Source organism: Ambystoma mexicanum, chromosome 4p, assembly GCF_040938575.1.
Source record: "Ambystoma mexicanum isolate Mex_15411 chromosome 4p, UKY_AmexF1_1, whole genome shotgun sequence".
In the NCBI taxonomy this organism is placed as follows: Eukaryota; Metazoa; Chordata; class Amphibia; order Caudata; family Ambystomatidae; genus Ambystoma; species Ambystoma mexicanum.
The window spans coordinates 184,509,380-184,528,453 of NC_090927.1; the positions used below are offsets into that span (position 1 = coordinate 184,509,380).

The following is a 19,074-nucleotide window of genomic DNA, read 5'->3' on the forward strand; positions in this document are numbered from 1 at the left end:
ATAGGGATCCCGGGCTTGCTCTTCCTACTTCGATTTCCTCTTTAAGAAATCTTCCGTACCTCGCCGCTCTCCACCTCGAGTTGTTGTGGACTGCCTAGGCGCAGCTCTCTGACCCTTCGGTTCCACCGTGACAGTTTACACCTCCTCCAAGGTCTCTTGCCTTCTCCTGAAAGTCACCTCCGTGGTTCTGCTGTAGGTTACGATATGCAGTCTCTGCACAGTTGGCGGACCACCTGGTCCACCCACTACAGGTCGTGCAACACCTCTCTGTCTCTGCAGGTTTATCATGCTGGTTGCCAAACAACTCAAGACACTTCTCTGGTATCCCACTATTCCTCTGCTCAGCCTTATAGATGAGCCTAGTTGCATTCTCCTGATGACCAGTGTCAGCTTTCCCGGCTTCAATGCGGCCTCCTCGGTCACCTGGTTCTCCCTCTGGTCGGATTACAGCTTCCAGCTTGCCAGAACTGCACGGTCCAATCTCAAAAGGGTCAGCGAATGATGAAGAACATAGTATTTCTTTGCTGTTCCGTTTAAATAGCAGGGAACAGCCCCAGTGTAAAATCCGTCCAATTGACAGCACCTGTTCTAGTCTTCATCCAGCTCGAATGTAGCATTGTTGAGTGCTTCTTCGCCTCAGTACCTATGTTATCAAGATGGTTCAATGTTTCATAACAACACATTGTTTTGGACATGAGTTTAGACCCATAAAGTTCAGGTACAATCGACAGCCTACCAGGTTGGGTTTAAAGGGGCTGTGCCTTCCATCACGTCCTTATCCTCAGGAGAGGAGTAGGGACATCCTTTGGGGGTCGCCAAAGGTTGCAACTGCGACCCCTGATGTGTCCCTTGCTATCCTAAAAAAGAAAAGATCTTTTCAAATGTCATTTTTTGAATTTCTTTTTTTACATGCAACTCCTGGGCTGGCTGTGGCCAGTGCCATGTGGTACTTTGTTTCTGGGGTGGTTGGCTTTCTTTTTCAGGCCCCTTAAAACAAAAACAGGAGGTTGCACTAGTGTAACACTTTGAGCAGTGACCCTAAATAAGAAAGAATAGGAATAACAAATAATTTGTCTTTCTGGAATTCTATATAATAATTGCTAGGCTCACTAAAGGTTTATTTCAGGCACACTTCAGGGGGCGAGTCCCTGATTTATTCTCCACTCAGCCTTTCATCCTTCTGAGGTTGATAAATGAGTACCAACACAGGTAGGGTTATATTGTATGTGTAGTTGTTCTATATAAATTGCTTAAGCGTAAGTGCAATATAATATATCATTATAATTTGGCCTTGGCTGTCTGCTTGCATTCACAGTAATTTGGCAATATAGGCCTATGCACACTGAAATTAACGATCCATAGGATGATCCATTTTTATATGAAATGTATGTCACATTATAGGGATATCGTGACCATATTTTTGGCTGTGTAGAAGGGGCAAAAGGTCCAGTTCCTTCACATCCCGTGATGTCACTTCGGGGTTGGGTCAAATGACATCACTTCCTGTGATGTCATCAGAGGTTAAGGGTCAAGTGATGTCACTTCCGCTACCCCTGGCATTTTGGCAATATGATCTCCCTCTCCCTGAGATCCTCCCGCATATTACCTTACCACCCCTAGGGAGCCTCTTGGTTAGCGGCCTCACCTCCCTAGCCTCATGGAAAGGGGTTCTCCCCTGGGGAGAAGTGACACCATCTGAAGGATCGTCACAATAGCTCAAGCTCCAGTATTCAAACATACATTTTTAGTGCATACGTGGCCTTATACAGCGTATGCAATTTACAAAAGCAGCACCCATCTAAGGGTTTCTTTAGGGGGACGGCAGCAGTCCAGAGGAAACTAAATGAACCATAATTCAATCTGTTAACACAATTGTAAAGCTGCTTAAGTACTTCTTAATGGACACAATGCATAAGAAAAAAGCAATGCAGAGAAGAATTAGCACTTACACCATGACTTTAGAGGCCTGAATCAGAGAGGGCTTCCGCTGTTTGGAATGATGGGAGGGAGGCAGGCCCTTATAACCACACAAATCGCGCATCGGATTCTTCTCGTACACATGGAGAAGGCGCCAATGAAGGAATACGAAACATGATAAGGCGCATGTCTGCGTCTTTGCAAAAACATCTTGCTCATTAGAAATTAACTTCATCAAAGTTTGAAAAAACACAAGAGTTTCAAAAGTGATAAACAGACAAGAGCAGGCTTTTAAAATGTAATACATAAAGAAAAGATTTGTTTCAAAAGTTTAAAAAAACAAAACATTCCAGTATTAAAAGACATTGGGGGTCATTACGAGGTTGGAGGCAGCCATGCTGCTATTAGCACCATGGCTGCCTCCAAACCCGGGTCCGGTCTGGGTGAATGGGGACTTACCCGGACATTCCGACCTATGTGGACCCGGTAAGTCCCCATTCAGTTAACCATTCCCCATTCCCATTTACTTGAGCCCCCATAGGGCTCAATGGGAATGGGGAAGAGGCTAATAACGGTCCTGCAAATTGCGGGCCCTTTATTAGCTCCAAGGTCCCTTAACGGGACCCGCAGAGAATGGCTGATCAGACCAGCCATTCCTGCTGGGACCCTCTAAGGGACCTCGGAATACGGTGGTAAGGGTTTACCGGCATCATTACCGGTGACCGTTAACCCTTACCGGCCAACTCGTAATGACCCCCATTCCCCCTCTGTCTACTACTTTCACTGCTATAGAGCAATTAGACAAATTGCCTCATCACTGGCAAGAGCATGTCCCGCAGGCTTTATCACAGGGCCCCTGTCCAATCACTGCAAGAGCAGACGGGGCCCCTGTCCAATCACTGCAAGAGCAGACATCAAAGAGCGATTTGGGGAGCAGCATCTAAGTTGCGCCTAGCCCTCAGAAGGTAACACACTAATACCTGTGCAGGATGGCCTTGGCCATTCCACCCATACATACCCTGAGTTATTATGGAATATGCTTCGGTTATGCCGTTGGGTCACATTATGCAGTGTTAGGTTGCCTCACTCTGTTCTTTTCCAATGCTAATGTGTTAGGGAGAATTCTCTTATAAGGCTAATTTCCCAAACCTAGTGAGAACCCCAGCAACTTTGCTGGATTTATTTTTTTTTCTCCTGCTAAGAGTGAGACTCTTTTCCTCCCACTCTTAGGCATGATTTGGGGTATGTCTTTGACTCTTTGTGTGCTTATGGGCTATGGGGTTTTCTTTTTACTCCATATGGTATCATCTATTTTGTATGTGTGTGTTACACAGCACCTTCAGTGCAGTAACACAGGGGTGTCATAGTGACCCCCAAACATAGACTCCATACCTTGGGACTGACTACTGTCTATCAGGGCATGTAAAATCAACATTGACTTTACTAGTCCTAAATTGTGAACAGAACCAGTACAAACCATCATATTGTGGAAGTACTGGAAGGGGTTAATTATATTGCCCCTGGGTCTGTTTGCAAGGGGGCACTGTCCAGACCCCCCCTTGTCGAGTTTCTGGCTGGTAGCAGTGGTTAAAACACAAAATATTCCACCTGAATATTTTCTATGGGATTTTCCCATTGATTTTAAACGCACCACTTTTTGGTGCAATGTTAAAGATACCGCCGGTTTATGTATTTAATATTAAATTAACGGTTGGGTCTTTTTGCCAGAAATCTTTTCTAAAATGGCGTTCATGTCCGTCTCTGTAACTCTGACCAAGGTCGAGCCCTTTGTTCCACTTTTTGGCGGGCTTCTCCACAGAAGCCCTCCAAATGGTGCACTCTGTCTGGGTTCCACAAGATGTGTGGGGAGGGGAATTGGCACCCTGGACTGCTTTGCCTTACCAACTCAAGTCGCACTCTATTCTGATTGGCCCAGTGGTGAGCCGCCCGGCTCACCACTTAGCATGTTTGAGTGACAGCTAGGCTGTTGAATGGGGTTTTTTCTGCATAAAAGCAGGGCCTTTGGGACTGGAACTTGAGAAGTCGCCACAGGACCCAAGAATCTGAAGAGGGAAGATGCTGAGCCATCTGCAATGACGACACCACCGGTGAAGCCCTGCTGCAACTACCTCACCACTTTTCCGATGACAAGAGAAGATCTTCTGCTGGACGAGTCTTCTTCCTCTGAGCTGGTGGGGCCAACCACTTCACCCCTTTCCACTTCCAAAGACGTCCCTTGGTCGAATCGCCCGTGGCAAGCACCCCGGCAGCCGGATAGCCAAGCTTCACCACTTTGACCGCGAATAAAAGGAACGCACCTTTTACCGACGAAACTCCGCGGCTGGTTCCATCCCTGTGCAGTGCAACGACTCCACGTTGCCTCCTCGATGAGATCCTCTCTTCCTCTGGTCGAAACAATGAACGGCAACCACTGCCAGGAACAACTGCCACCGCTGGATCTTCCTCTCTCTTTAAGGTACTGTGTCCTGCCTGGCCTCCCTTTCTTCGGTTTGGCCAAGGTGACACTTAAATCCTTGGCTTTCCAACTGGGTTGGCCCCAGACCTTCTAACTTTACCTTCATGAATCGCCCCAATCTCTTTTGAACATTCTGCAAAGACCTTTAGTGCATTTTAAACCGAGTGATTCTGGGCACATTTCGCTTTGCTCCATTTAAAGTGGGCCTGGCCTATGAACTTTGGCTCTACAGTATATACTGCCTTTATTCCCTTGCTGAGAACTCCTAAAAGTTTTGGGACCTGTTTTATTTCTATGCTCTGCCTTTTTCTCTCCCTTTAACTGAACTAGTGGAGTGCCATCAGGTTACGCGCTCACATCTGTTTTAACAAATCGTGGTGTTTTAACTCTGACTTGTCTGATAGTTATCAAGGGAGGTGTGTATACTTTACCTAACTGTGTTTTAACTTGCTTTTGATTTAGAGTGCTAGTATATTGCCTAAAGTGTGTTCTAAATAAATAATTATATACTTTTGATACAAAGCTCTGGTCAGTGTTTGTTTGCTCTACTGTGTTTTTGGCCTTATTGTGTATACTCTATATACTGCCCTACACTTCTTGAGAGAGGTCTGACTGCTCAGCCACAGCTACCAGGTAAATCTGGGTGGTGCAGACTGCTACCAATTGGGTTTACTGCTTACTCCTGTGGTCTTAATCTTTTTGCAGTATTCCCTAAGGGAACTGCACAGGATTCTACCTAACACTCTAATGCTGTTGTCATAGTATAACCTGATGCCAAATATATGTTATTCTGCTCAAACCATTGTTGTTGCATCACCTCTCGCAGCAAACCCTGCCTGTGAACTTACATGATACAATTGTGCAAAATCCTCCTATCACAATCAGCGTTGGTCTCTTTTCAGCCCAGGTGAAATAACCATCCAATTATGACAATCACGACATCTAATCAACACGTCGCAAGGGACCTCCATAGTGGCACTAGCTGGACAAGTGGTCAGAAGGAGTCAAACAACATTGCACAAACATGTGCATTTGCTCAAACCAATACAGTTGCTCAAAGCGTCCTTTTCACAATACACTGGCACTAGCTCTGCACCGCTGCAGTGAATAGTAGCGAAGTCCTGCGCCACTGCAGCCCTTCTCCAATACCAAATGTAACTGGGGTGCTAAAGCAAAGGCAGACCCCTGTTGCGCTCATGCCACAATCTGTGCAGCATGTGCCATGATTTTGAGTTCCTCTAATCCGCATGTCCCTAAACCAGGTGAGGCAACAGATATTTTGCTTGGTCTGGACACATCAATGATTCGTAGTGGTACTAATAAAAAATTGCAAACTTTGACAAATAAATATTGGTAGTCCACAATTAGCAAAGCTGCAATGCATTAGATCCTAGCATGGGTGCAGTTTCCTGGCAGGGGTTTTTGAGAATTAAAGTAGTTTTCAGTGGAAACTGTTTTTACTGTGCTGATAGGCCAATGCCAAAATGAAACAAGGACTTTCAGCAAATCACGCAGAATCTGTATGCAGGTCTAAAGTAATAGGGCTGGAGTTGGCTAGTAGCCCCAAAAAGCACAAAATCACATGACAAATAACAGTCTAAAAGCCAGAACACTGTCAGCCTTCGGTAAATGATTTATTCCAATTGGCGACCAGGATACAATACTTGTTACTCTGAAGGGAACTGTGCGAGGGGAAAATGTCAAAGGACTGTGACTTGCTAATACTCACTGAGTTAGTGCCCAATATCTGCAGGTCAGGCTTTTCAGACTCCACCAGCTTTGCCACCATCTTCAGGAAACTTTCCACAAACAGGTTTATACTTTGGCAGTGGCAGGCCATAAGCAGCTGGTCCAGGGCTTCCATGGCGATACAGACATACCTATGGGAAAAGAAGAGGGCTCAGCGGCTGGATCTAGAACTAGGGAAATCATAAGTATATGGCTGTTCTTGACAATTGGAAATCAGGGGAGAATGGAGAGGGAATCTGTATTTGCATTAATAACATTACAGTACGCAGTCAATGCAATGGTTCATTACAGCGTTAGCGGCAGAGCCGATAGGAAAGGTTTGGTGATGATTTGGACATCACCGAGACAATGCATTAAACAGGAACTCTATAGATATAACCTTCTGTTGCTCCATATATATTTGCACATGCTCGGATTGGCTCAAGGTCCTTGGTTGGGTCCTCTCTGTGAGGTCTCGAGGCAGAGGAGGGGACCTTTGAGTGCAGACCTATCTGTGCACATTTCTATAGTGGGGGTGTTCTGTGTAGGGGAACCAGTGGCTCTGGATAAGGCAAAAGAGGTTTGAGGACGGAGCACCAGTGGAGGCTGGTTGAGGGCACTACAGGAGTTGGAAGAAATTAAGAAATCGTTTGGGAGAGGGTTGGGGGCTTTGGAGACAAGGGAAAAGTGTTTGAGGTGCACCCAGTGCTTTTTCCAGTCATTTTTATATCACAGTGCTTCTTTATTGCAATCCCCTATCAGGCCTTCTCCTTCATAAATACTTCGCCTTTGTCACAATCCATCTCCTTCTGCATAATCCTCCTCCATTAGCCCTCCATCTTTATCATAGCGCCTCCTTTTTCTGTCACAGTCCTCATCTCTCATGACAATCCATCTTCGTCATAGTTCTTCCCCCTTTGTCACAGTCCTTATCCTTCCTGACAGTCTGCCCCTTGCCGACAGTGCAACCCTACGGCACAGCCCGCCCCCTACTGCACAGACCGCACAATTTGCCACAGCTCTACCCTTTCATCACAGTCCTACTGCTTGGTCACAATCCTTAGACTTTGTAATAGTCTTTCAACCTAATCATACTGTCTCCATCACAGTCACTCTCTCTCTGGCCCCACTCTGTATCACTTCATCCATCATTTCTTTTTCCCCCTCCATATGTCCATCTTGGTCTCTCCCTTACTGTCTCGCTTCCTGTCTAGCTCGCCATCTCTTTCCCGTCCTGTCACAGGGGAGTGTGGTGCCAACATGGGTAGAAATGACACAAAAGAAGGCACAGAAAGAAGGGTGCATGGAGAGTGTGTAAGGGGCTGGACACTGAAAGTATAAAAACGGAGGCAATGTATGACAATTACACCCTGTTATGCTGAAACAATGCCCCCCTCCCCCAATCCTTCACATGGATCAGTGTGTTGTATTTCTGCATTTTGTAACTGGGAGCCTTGCTTGGTTGCAAAGTTTGAGGAAAATATGAAATGTAAGCAATGTAATTACGTCTGAAACGTGCAGGCAAGCCCTGAGTAGAGCAATGGCTTCAGGTGCCCCAAAGGGAAATGGTAAGGCATGAACGTTACAAAAGCTAGAGAGCGAGTAAAAATACCAGGTCACACAGCCGCTCTCAATGGGGCCCAGACACGGGCTAATATTCTTTCAAAGTTCAAAAATGTAATTCTTTTTCAAGTATCAAAAGTACAAAAAATAAAAATAAAAAATAATAAAGAGGAAGTCTGTTGGTTTTCAAATAGTAATTTATCTGAAGAAAAAACAAAGCTGTCACTAATATCTTCTTAGTGAGGGAGCAGTTGCCGCAACTCATATGTAATACGGACTAAAGCCAATGCATTTCGGAAATAATTCCTTCTTCAGGGCAAGTCTAGTCAATTGCACATAAACAACATCATGCACCAATGTCAACATAACATATGTTTGTGAAAATAATAGCGATGTCAACATGCCCATCAGCAGAGTTTCCAGAAGGATTAAACGAGAAAAAAAAGATAGAAATCATAAGTAAATTGTATGGTAGAAAACAAAAACAAAAAACAGACTGATGTGTAAGAAAACTGTGGTTACCTTAATAGTGTTGCATAGATGAGAACGTTCGTTGTCAATGCCCACAACAGCATGGGTCGAAACGATAAGCCGTAGTTGCAGCGGCTATATTGTTAAACACATTCGTGTTCACAAATGGAATCTAATGGAGGGAAAGGTTCAGTGTGAGTGAGACAGCGTAACGAACCGGAATTTAAATGGTAGTTTGCAAATATTGTAGTCGTGTCTCATACCTCTGAGCACACGGGGCGGGAGTAAGCTCCTGCGTGCAGTTGTCAGGCTGAATCTCAGAATGCCGTGTTAGGCGGTTGCCAGGGCTACGGCTAATTTATACTGCACGTGACTGACTCGCGCCATGGGGCGGCCGACAGTCACGTAACGGTGTAGTGTAAGGCAGGAATAAGCCTGCACAGTTAAGAGAAGTATATCATTTAAGGGCATACCAGTATAATGTTCTATGCAAGAAATGTATCTAGCCCAAAATTAAGCAAATCACTGAAGATAACACATGGAAATAGAAAAAATACTCAAGTGTTAAAGGGACCACAATGGGGTACGTTGTGAATAGAAAGAAAACAACTTGACACATCAAGTTACATAAAAAAGTTTCTGTTGAATGATCACACAAGAATTCCAAATTTTTATACACTCCCTAAGATCCACAAGGATTCTACAAATCCCCCTGGCAGACCCATAGTCGCAGGGATGGACAGTATCAACCAGCCATTGGGCGTTTACATTGACTTTTTTCGTCAACCACTTATACAGAAAACTCCAACCTACACTAGAGACACGACTCATTTTCTTCAGAAACTTAACTCTACTACCCCTCAACACAACCAACTGATGTTTACCATAGATGTCAAGAGTCTATACACTTCGATACTACACGATCTCGGAATTGAATCTGTAGAATGGCTGTTACTCCAATCACCAGATGTGCGTGCCCAAAAATAATTCATTTTGACACTGTTACAGTTTATTTCTGAAAACTCTTATTTCCAATATTGCAACCAGTTTTTCTTACAAACCTCAGGTACCTCCAGGGGTGCCACCATGGCACCTACATATGCCAATTGTTTTATGTTTAAATTCGAGATGGATCATATATTGACCAAACAAGAATGGAAAAAGGACATCCACATGTGGACTCGATACATAGACAATATTTTTGGTATTGGACAGGCACAGAGCAACGATTTGATGATTTTTTCGAGTAGATCAACAGCATTGACCCAGGAGTGCAGTTTACCAGAGAGTCATCACGTGACAAGATTACTTTTCTTGATGTACAAATAGGAATGGAAGACAATAGTTACAGTACCACCCTGTTCCGGAAACCTACTGATCGCAACAACTTGTTGCACCGCTTGAGCTTCCATCAACCGAGTTTACTCAGGAATCTTCTGTTTAGTCAACTTCTACGAGTCAAGAGGATCGTTAGTGATCCTGAAGACTGCATTGCACAACAGCTTGTAATGAAAGAAAAATTCCTTCAACGAGGCTACCACCAAGACAAATTGGACTCGGCAGTTCAAAGAGTCAACAGCCTAGATCGGGATACTTTACTATCCATGTCAAAGAAACCAGTCAGAGAGTTGAAATCTCCTGTGTACGTGTCGAAATTTTCCATCCAAAGCAACAAAATCAAGAAGACCATCCGAAAACATTGGAGTATTTTCAAAAATGACACGAGAGTATAAGATCTGCTTAACGAACCACCTGTGTTTGCTTTCCAGAGAACTAAGAACCTCAGGGATGAACTAGTACAGACGAGATTACCCTCCAAAAAATTGACCACACACCATACTGGCACATTCCCCTGCTTACACTGCATTAATTGCAACTCTGTAGTAAAAGGGAATTTTATTTTCCACCCACGAACAGGCAAGACATTTGGCACCTGCGACAGCACTAACATCATTTATGGTATTAAATGCCCTTGTGGAAAATATTATGTGGGCCAATCCACCAGAGCTGCCAAGATACGGTGGAATGAACATCGGTCCTGCATCCGGAATTCCAACCCGAACTCAGCTGTGGCCCGTCATTGGGCCTCAAATAACCACAACCTCTTACAGATTAAGTTTCTGGTTCTGGAGGTGTTAACCAAAAATAACCCTCACGAAGATCTAGGCTTGCGCCTAAACCGAAGAGAAATATTTTGGATCGATTAACTTTGTAGTCTGGTCCTGAATGGTTTGAATGAAGAGATTAATTACCACTGTTACATATGAATCTGGTTTGAAACATCACGATATTTGTATTCATCCCATTGTCATGTAGATGCACTTCAAGCGTGAAGTTTGTTGTTGACTCTGTTCTGTTTCCATGTTAATTGACCAACGTGTTTTCCATATTTTGTAACATCTTGGATCCTGTGTTACCTCAATTACAACCTCACTGCAAGTCCCGGACCCTGGTCTGGGACCCAAGGTGCCGCCTGTAATGGGCGACATAGCCCACAGCCCGCGAAGAGGTTGTGTTGTATTTTCAACCATTGCTGATTTTATGTGATTCCATGCACTATCTTCCTTTCTGATGCAAATTAATGTACCAGCTTAAGTTTAAGTATCCCTCAATAGGAGTGCCACAAACGAGCCTCCGGTTAATTTACGTGTTTTTATTCACTTATTGTTTGTTGTTTATGTAACTTGATGTGTCAAGTTGTTTTCTTTCTATTCACAACGTACCCCATTGTGGTCCCTTTAACACTTGAGTATTTTTTCTATTTCCATGTGTTATCTTCAGTGATTTCCTTAATTTTGGGCTAGATACATTTCTTGCATAGAACATTATACTGGTATGGCCTTAAATTATATACTTCTCTTAACTGTGCAGGCTTATTCCTGCCTTACAATACACGGCTATGTGACTGTCGGCCGCCCCATGGCGCGAGTCTGTCACGTGCAGTATAAATTAGCCGTAGCCCTGGCAACCGCCTAACACGGCATTCTGAGATTCAGCCCGACAACTGCACGCAGGAGCTTTCTCCCGCCCCGTGTGCTCAGAGATATGAGACACGACTACAATATTTGCAAACTACCATTTAAATTCCGGTTTGTTACGCTGTCTCACTCACACTGAACCTTTCCGTCCATTAGATTCCATTTGTGAACACGATTGTGTTTAACAATATAGCCGCTGCAACCACGGCTTATCGTTGCGACCCATGCTGCTGTGGGCATTGACAACGAACGTTCTCATCTATGCAACACTATGGGCCTCATTACGACTCAGGCGGTAAGGGTTTTACGGCGGCGTAAACAGCGCCGACCCTTACCGCCTGAGTACGAGGTCCCTTAGCGCCATGGCGGATTTAACACCTGCTTCTAGCAGGTGTTAAAATCCATGGCGCTAAGGGACCATGGAGTTAATTACGCCACCGTAATTTACGGTGGCGTAATTAACGCCTTCCCCACTCCCATTATGCCCTATGGGGCAAAATGGGAATGGGGAAGGGTAAATGGGAAAATGGGGATTTACCGCCCCGCCAAGGTTGGAATGGGGCGGTAAATCCGCCAACCACCATGGCGTAAACGTAGTTTACGCCATGGTGGTAAAGTCACGGCCCAGGCGGTAACTTACCGCCTGGGTCGTAATGAGGCCCTATTAAGGTAACCGCAGTTTTCTTACACATCAGTCTGTTTTTTGATTTTGTTTTCTACCATACAATTTACTTATTATTTCTATCTTTTTTTTCTCGTTTAATCCTTCTGGAAACTCTACTGACGGCATGTTGACATTGCTATTATTTTCACAAACATATGTTATGTTGACATTGGTGCATTATGTTGTTTATGTGCAATTGACTAGACTTGCCCTGAAGAAGGAATTATTTCCGAAATGCATTGGCTTTGGTCTGTATTACATATGAGTTGTGGCAACTGCTCCCTCACTAAGAAAATATTAGTGACAGCTTTGTTTTTTCTTCGGATAAATTACTATTTGAAAACCAACAGACTTCCTCTTTATTATTTTTAATTTTTATTTTTTGTACTTTTGATACTTGAAAAAGAATTACATTTTTGAACTTTGAAAGAATATTAGCCCGTGTCTGGGCCCCATTGAGAGCGGCTGTGTGACCTGGTATTTTTACTCGGTATCTAGCTTTTGTTGTATTTGTAAGTCAGGGTGTCTCCAGACTTGTCACAGCAGCTCCTTCTGAACTACAATCTGCATACTTCTACTTCCACATTTGATTACAAGATTGGAAAAGACTCCTAATCAAGTGGAGCCCACTCCCTTCTCTGAAGGCATGAATGTTACTCACAAATTTAAAATCCAGGAAAGAGCATGTGACATTTGCGCTATAGTCCTTCGTTATAACTAGCAAGTTGAAATGAATATGGATGCCCGCTTTGATGACGGACATCTAATGTGCTTGTACTGAGCCCATTCCAATGAAGCCAGGGAGGTGAGGCCGCTACCTAATAGTCCCCCAGGGGGTGTACGCAGCGGGTGTATTTTATGGGAGGGCAAGCCCTCATGGGACCAGCGACAACAATTGTGGGGGAATTCTCTAAGGGGTCAGTAATGCGGGGCAGACAACTGCTTGTAGTAGGGTTGTCCACAGTCAATTCCTCCAAGTGTTCACAAAGAAAGTCTTGAATCAGTTCTTGAGAGTGCCAAAAGAAACAAAAGTTCACCAAACAATCCACTGGTAACAGTTCTTTAGCTTTCTCTTGGAAAGCTCTCCTTCAAATTCTAGCAAAGAAAACAGCACCAATGGTTGTCCTGGATATCCTCTTTCCAGGATGGTATTCTCACAGTTCAAAGATAAAAGGACCACTTCTGCTCAACTACTGTCCATGTGTTTATAATCTCTGTAGTGTCTTTGGTATAATTTGTCAGGATGCTTCTTCTTAGGGTGTTGCTTTCCTCTTGACAACTCCCTTTGACTACTGTAACTGTGAAGGCTGGCTCATTTGCTCCACAGTATGCCACTGTTTCAACCACTTTTAATACAATATTCCGATACAGTATTATAGATGACCACAGTTCTAATCGTTCTGCTTCAACTTGGTACTTTATGAATGTTAGGCAATTTAAAGACAAGACTCTTCTACCTCCAGAGGTAGGCAAGGCACTCTTCTTTCCTATGTCATCAGAAAAGGGCAGCCTTGTTGCCACTTCCATCTGTCTTATTACTGCGGATATAATCTGCCATTACTCCCAGACTGCTTCTCTCTCAACTTCAACAGTCGCAGCATTACAGATTGTTGACTTAATCGTCTTACAAGCCCCCAGCTCCCTTCCCCAGCTTTATGCACACCTTCTTAGTGCCAGTAGTTACCCTGAAGCTGTATTGCCACTCTTCCAGCTTTGGATAACCTTGTCACACGTGTATCAGAGGACACTGGTCCTTTACCACCTTTATCAACTTCATTATACAGGTGGTTAGATTTCAATAGGGCTGGTCTCACTATGGAAAGAATTCGCCGACTGGCTTGGGCAATGCTGGCTCTGTTCTTTAATTCAGCAACTTCTATGTCTATTGAATACTTGTTCGGGATGTTACAAGGTTCAAGCTTCACAAGAGAAACAGATTCAGGTACGCTCGACCACTCTTTGATGAAGATTTTCAACTTTAAAGAACTGTAAGGACATGTATTCCTTTTCATTAGCAAGTACAGATACTTTGACTCTGGCCAGGAATCACAATTATCCACAGACCACCTCTCTTTGTTGTAATATTCCTTGTAACAGGTTGTGAAAGTCAGCTTAGACCTTCTGAGCGATTTAGCAAAGCGTTTTACCTTCTCAATTGGAGAGACGCAACCTCTTTGATAAAGTTATACAGTTCAGGGGGGCGCTGTCGGACGCTGACAAAAATGTCCGCCTAGTTGTGTAGCTGCGCCGTGTGCCAGAAATCCTGTTTAATATCCTGCAAATCCAGTGAGTTGAACCCAAAGTGCTACGTAGGGTTAGAAAGCGGAACCAGCAGAGTACCAGAGGACACTCTTGGATGGACCCAGTGCTTGTCCTACACCAAGAAAACTGGAATCGGAGAAGTGTTGGCGCGGAGCATGTCCCCTCTCCCACCCACGGTGATCATACGGCTTTCCAGTGCCTGCAAGCAGAGGCTGGATCCGACACTGAACAGCACACCATAGCCGGAGCCCCTGCAAGTAAGTCTGAGGTGTGAGAACCCCCTCCCCAGTTGCCGCCGTGTGCACTGTGAGTGAGCGGCAGGTGGACTGGGTTGAAGGCAACCCACGCTCAGCGGGGAAAACATAACATTGTTGGAGGGGCAGAAATCGATTCTGATCTGTGCCAAGGGTCCCGACTGATATATTTGCACTAGTGCCCGAGGGAAAGTAAGAACACTTAACCCGCAGACCCTCCCAGGGGAAAGAACGAGCGAGTCCTGCAACCCCTCCCCCCACCCGTGGTGATCAGACAGTCTTGATACTGGGAAGTGTAACTCGTGGAGGAGAGCGAGGCGGCGGGGCCGGGACGTGCGACCCTCAGCGCTGTGCGGTGCGTTGCAACCAGACGCCCTGCAAGTCGGAGAAGTGGGGTTCCCCTTCCCAGTCGCCGCCGTGTGTGCTGCGAGCGAGCGGCAGGCAGACCGGGCTGCTCAATAGGAAAGCATAAGAATACCAGGGGGTCTGGGACTGTCACTGCACCGTGCCGTCGACCTCAGTTGGTGCACAGTAAAAAACAGCACCGCAAAAGAGACGGGGTGGGAAAGGGGAGACTAACAGAGGCCATAATACAAAAGGGAGACTCAGACCCCCTCCCTCCCTCATACTGCGCACTGGTAATTGACGGAACGTGTGATCCACTCTGGGAGGGCACGAGGAACATAACGCAGTGGAAAAGGTGCCATAATAAATCCTAAATATATGCAGGTCTCCCCGACTATTAACTACAGCACTCAAAGGGGTGTTGACTTTAAGATAAGGAGACCCTAAGAGGTCGATTATAGGACAACTAGGGAACCACAGTGCACAGGAAAATATCCGGCCGGACCCGGGCACGGCGCATCTGTCCACATTAACAAACAGCCCGTTTCCAGCATGCCCAGAGGAAACAAAATAAACAATAAAGGGCCCATGGACGAATTCACAAACGTCGCCATGGAAAAAGCAACAGCCGAAGCACCACAACCTGGTACACCAGACCCAAATAACGCAATAGACACACCACCAGATCCATACATGGTGGCGCTGCAAGCAGGGTCCGCGGCAGTAAACACTAAACTGGACGACATAGTGAGCACCATATCATCCATTAAAGTAGGCCTCGAAAATGTGAATGCCGAGTGCTGGAAACAGAAAATAGGATAAGCACGGTTGAAGACACTCTCACAAATCAGGGCAAGGACATGGAGACCATGAAGAAAAACCTAAAGCTGGTCCAAATGAAGTGCGATGATTTGGAATCTAGGTCCCACGGAATAACATGAGGGTGGTTGGGCTAGCAGAGAAACAAATCAACGTCCCGATGGAGGTATATCTGGAGGAGGTGATCCAGGCGGTTCTCCCTGAGGCACAGCTATCACAACAGTTCCTAATTGAGAGGGCCCATCATGCACTGGCGCCTCTGTCCAAACCAGGGGCTCCGCCACGCACAGTCATTGCCCGCATCCTTAATTACTGCGACAGGGATCTGATACTACGTGCGTCACGAGAAAAAGGTACCCTGATGTACGACTCCACCAGGATACATATATATCCGGACTTCTCAAACGGAGTGCAAACTGCCCGCCGTAACTTTGACCAAGCCAAAAGAGCATTTCGGGGAAGGTCCATCCCCTATGCGATGCTGTTTCCCGCTAAATTACATCTGCAATACTCGGGCAAGACATACTTTTTTGAATCCCCTGAAGAAGCCATGAGGTATATTGAAGGCAAGATCTCTCAACCGACAAAGGACAAGAACCCGCTACCTGGTCCGAGCACATAATAATTTTGCATTTATATAGCGCTGCAAACCCTCAGGTATTTGAGCGCTGCTTATTATTACCCACGGTGTTTGGTGCTCATTTATCGACCTCGGAAGGATGAAAGGCTGAGTTTGGCCCTGCCGGGATTCGAAACTGAGTCGGCAGACTCTGCACGGATGTCAAAGCGAGCGCTCTACTCGCTGTGCCACATGAAAGTATGCAACAAGCATGACAGCAAATCTTCTGGAAAACATGGATACATAAAGTAACGGGTGCGGCGGCACAATGGGCAGTCTGGTGGGCATGTGGAATAGGACAGAACAACCGTGCAGAGCCGCCTAAATGTTCAAAGATTGAAAGTTCACAGGGGATCTACACTGTCCAGTTGGGGGGATGGTGAGGATGGGGTCCAGGGGAGGAGTTGGGCCTGTTGCCCTTTGGTCAGAAAGGGAGAGCAACTGTATGAAAAGAGGCTCCAACACAGACGGGAAGGAACGGGATATGAATATACATGGCAGAGGGAAACGAAGGACATACACAAAAACACTGACAGACATGGTGCATATGGAAAGGTGAAAAACAGAGACATGAAACACACCTGTAGCAACATTAATATGGCTGCCAAAAATGTAAGACATTAATCTGCTTACATGGAATATACAGGGTTTGGTACACCCGATAAAGGCTAGGAAGGTAATGGCACATGCAAACCGACACAAGATAGATGTACTTCTATTGCAAGAGACTCATGCCACAAATAAAGTCACAGAGGTATTCGCACGCAACTGGGAAGCCATAAAAATAGCTACAAATTACTCCTAGATGGCTAGGGGGGCGATGATGATGGTACACAAGCGGGTCAACTTCCAAATGACCAAATCACTGCTAGACGAAGATGGCCACCAACTGTACAATAGGGAAGTCATTCTGGTCAACACATATGGCCCAAACAGACACCACAGAATTTTACCTATGCATAGTGGAACTCATCTCACCCCTGGATACGGCTATAGTAATGTGGGGAGGCGATCTCAATATAATATTAGACCCAGAACTGGAACGATCGACTGGAGGAAGCAGGCAAAGCACTAATGCAGCACTGGTGCTGAAACAGGCAATGGTTACCCTCCCTCTGACAGACGTATGGAGAGAACTACATCCCCTCAGAAGGGAATACAAATTCTATTCTGGGGTTCACGGATCAAGCTCCCGTATAGCCTACTGGCTTTGTTCCCCCGGGCTGATAGCAGAGGTTGAACAATGTTCAATATACCCGCGCACGGTATCCGATCATTCTCCTGTCCTCCTAAAGATGGTCCGGAAAGATATGGAGCGCACCACTCGCACATGGCGTATGCCACCCAAACTTCTGAAAGACGAGTCGGCGCTTGAGCCACTACGAAACGAAATAGAGGAAAACTCAGGAACAGTACCGACTCAGAAAACACTCTGGGAAACATTCAAAGTGTGGCTGAGAGGCCAACTGATGGGGACAGCATAAGGGGGTTTAAGAGATATCAGAAAGGAGCTGGGTCAGACGGAACGAGAACTCAGGGACCTATAGACCCAACAGCCAGCGGCCGCAGAGAAGGCACACTTACAGAAGATACATGTACAGCTGGAAAAATTCTGGAACCTGGCGGAAAAATAACTATACTATATAACCGAACCAATGAAGGAGAGGAAATATGGAGAGGGCAACAAGGCGAGTAAGGCACTTGCTGTGCTAATCAGGGCAGAACAGGGATCGAGACATATTACTAGTGTCCACGGCACAGACGGAACAGTGCATACAACCCCAAAGGCAATCAATGAGGTGTTCAAGCAGTTCTATGCTAAACTCTACACCAATGCAGATACAGTAGCCCCAGGAGAGTTGCTAACTCACATGCACTCATTTCCAGTGCCTGAGTTGGGGGAAACCGAAAGGTCCCTGCTCGAGCTCCCATTGACCACAGAAGAAATTGACCAAGCAAACTCGGACCTACACGCAGGTAAAACCCCTGGTTCAGATGGTATCCCACACGACTTCTACAAAACATTTAAGGCTGAGATAACCCCAAAACTATTGGCGGTGTGGGAAGAGGCTCTTGAAAGGAGAGAGTTGCCTAGTACTATGAGGGAAGCGATAATAACAGTCCTGCTAAAGCCCCATAAATCGCCTGAAGACCCTGCACCCTACCGCCCACTGTCTCTGATCAACTCAGATGCCAAAATCTATGCCAAAGCAATGGCGAACCGTCTGAGCCTGCACATGAATACACTAATCCACACGGACTAGACGGGATTCATCCCTGCCAGATCGACAGCATTAAACCTGAGGAGGTTCTTCGCGATCACTTCACAAATGGACCCCAAAGCTAAAGTGGCGTCAATTACGTTAGATGCTGAAAAAGCGTTTGACTCTGTCTCATGGAACTATATGCATGCAATGTTGGGTAAATTGGGGCTTGGCCCAGTGTTTCTGGGGTATATCCGGCTGCTATACTCGTGCCCAGTAGCAATGGTAAGGACCAACAATACCCTATCAGCACCCTTCAAGTTAGAAAGAGGCACCCGACAAGGTTGTCCCCTGTCCCCACTCATATTTGCACTCACGATAGAAGGCATGGCAGCTAAGGTCCGACACGAACACAGGTGGTGGGGAATTCGTATCAGAGGGGCTCCTCAACTCCTCTCAATGTATGCAGCCGACACTATGTTGTTGTGAGAAACCCGGAAACACACTTACCCCCGATAATGCAAGAAATAAATACCTTCTCCGAGCACTCCGGATATAATATTAACCAGTCCAAGTCTGAAATAATCCCACTGACACGTCCACAAAACAATCAAGGGCTACCGCGGAGTTCAAATGGTCCCCAGTGACAGCGCAATATTTGGGTATAATAATGGCCACTGATAGACAGACCCTCTACACGAATAACTATGAACCCTATCTGCAACTCTTAGAACATAAATTGGCTGTGTGGGGAAAACTCCCAATATCCATATA

At 45.6% G+C, this 19,074-nt stretch overlaps 1 protein-coding gene across 6 annotated transcripts in view; it reads right to left on the minus strand.

Annotated features, from left to right (window-relative positions):
* EFR3B (EFR3 homolog B) overlaps positions 1 to 19,074 on the minus strand; it is a 1,154,471-nt gene that overhangs the window by 454,969 nt on the left and 680,428 nt on the right. For all 6 annotated transcript variants that reach the window (XM_069605670.1, XM_069605672.1, XM_069605667.1 and 3 more), the window contains one exon: positions 6,123 to 6,273. In XM_069605670.1, the coding sequence (XP_069461771.1) occupies positions 6,123 to 6,273 (151 nt within the window). The remainder of the gene's footprint in view (positions 1 to 6,122; positions 6,274 to 19,074) is intronic.